The sequence below is a fragment of the Asparagus officinalis genome, unplaced genomic scaffold (assembly GCF_001876935.1).
Source record: "Asparagus officinalis unplaced genomic scaffold, Aspof.V1 AsparagusV1_Un4013, whole genome shotgun sequence".
NCBI lineage: Eukaryota > Viridiplantae > Streptophyta > Magnoliopsida > Asparagales > Asparagaceae > Asparagus > Asparagus officinalis.
The window spans coordinates 1-1278 of NW_017976272.1; the positions used below are offsets into that span (position 1 = coordinate 1).

A 1278-nucleotide genomic window follows, 5' to 3' on the forward strand; every position below is an offset into this window, starting at 1 on the left:
CCAGAATTCAGGGGCTTTGGATTTGGATTCAATAATTACTTTTGACCCTACGTGCTACAGATGTTGGAGATGGTCCTCGCTAGCACAACAAACTGAGAATTAATCTCAATAATAACTAATATAATAAGATCAGGTTGGCTCAGAAGAATTGAGAGGAATGCCTGAACTCATAATGCCTGCAACCGACACCATCAATATTTAGTACTCTGTCCACATGCGAATGTAGGGGCGTTAATCATAGCAAATATAACTTGCAAAAATGTTTTTTTTAATAAATGCTTTGATTTGATTTTAGCTGACTATTTTTACAAGTCAGTCCATTAAATGTTTCATATGTGTATGTATTTTTTTTACTCGTGCATCAAGCAACCACAATCATTCCAATAAATTGATCTCTACCATCTTACAGTAAATAAAAAAAAAGTATAGTGGAAACAGAAAGGATTTTGATCTCAATATTGAAAGCGGGTTACATAGCCTTTACAAACTCAAGCTGAGCCAAACAAGACCAGCTCTTCATTTGGAAACTTTCTTCATTAAAACATACATGTTTCTAATTTGATGATACATCCAAAAATATACAGAAACATATATCGCATTCGAATCACCAAATACACTACCAGCCTATTACACTTGACAATATCCTCTCTCATCTACGTTACATTGGAATCACAAGTTCCACGATAAACAACTCCCCATCAAACCTCAACCCATAAGCCTCCCGAGGCTGAAGCATTCCATCCACCATTCCTCCAAATATATAGATACAAAGCCCTGACTTATCTGTGCATGCACCATGAAAGGACCGATAACCCGGGTTCCAATCTTCAACCCTCAACTTCTTCCAAATCTCTTTGGCTGAGGCCTTCTTCCAACTAGTCGACTGAACTCTTAACAGATTATTAACATCCAACAACCAGAAATCATCTTTTCTTTGTCTCTGTGAATCCTCACCACCGTAAATGAGGATTTTGCCTCCAAGGATTAGACTCGCAGAATGACCAACACGAGGTCGGGGCATTTCTGTAATATCTGACGAAATGTCATATTTAAGCTCTGTCCATTTGGGCTTATCTCCTCCTAAATCGAACACCCACAAGTCGTTGAGAACTTCATAGCCTGAACCTCTTCCACCGAATAAGACCATCAATGTTCCGCTGATCCACGTTAACGAGTGGCCTGATCGAGCTGGAGGTGATGGACAAATGTGTGGTAGTTGATGCCACCTGGCAGAATGGAGGCCGTTGGATAAGTCTAAAAGCCAGGTGTCACTCAGAC

The 1278-nt window shown here is 39.7% G+C and overlaps 1 protein-coding gene across 1 annotated transcript; it reads right to left on the reverse strand.

The window, feature by feature from the left end:
• Positions 1-431: 431 nt before the first annotated feature.
• LOC109828703 (F-box/kelch-repeat protein At1g51550-like) lies at positions 432-1273 on the reverse strand (the record flags this gene model as incomplete). The annotated part of the gene is made up of 1 exon (XM_020395641.1): positions 432-1273. A coding segment is annotated over one exon (615 nt), but the record flags the coding sequence as incomplete, so codon positions are not given.
• Between the last annotated feature and the right edge of the window lie 5 nt (positions 1274-1278).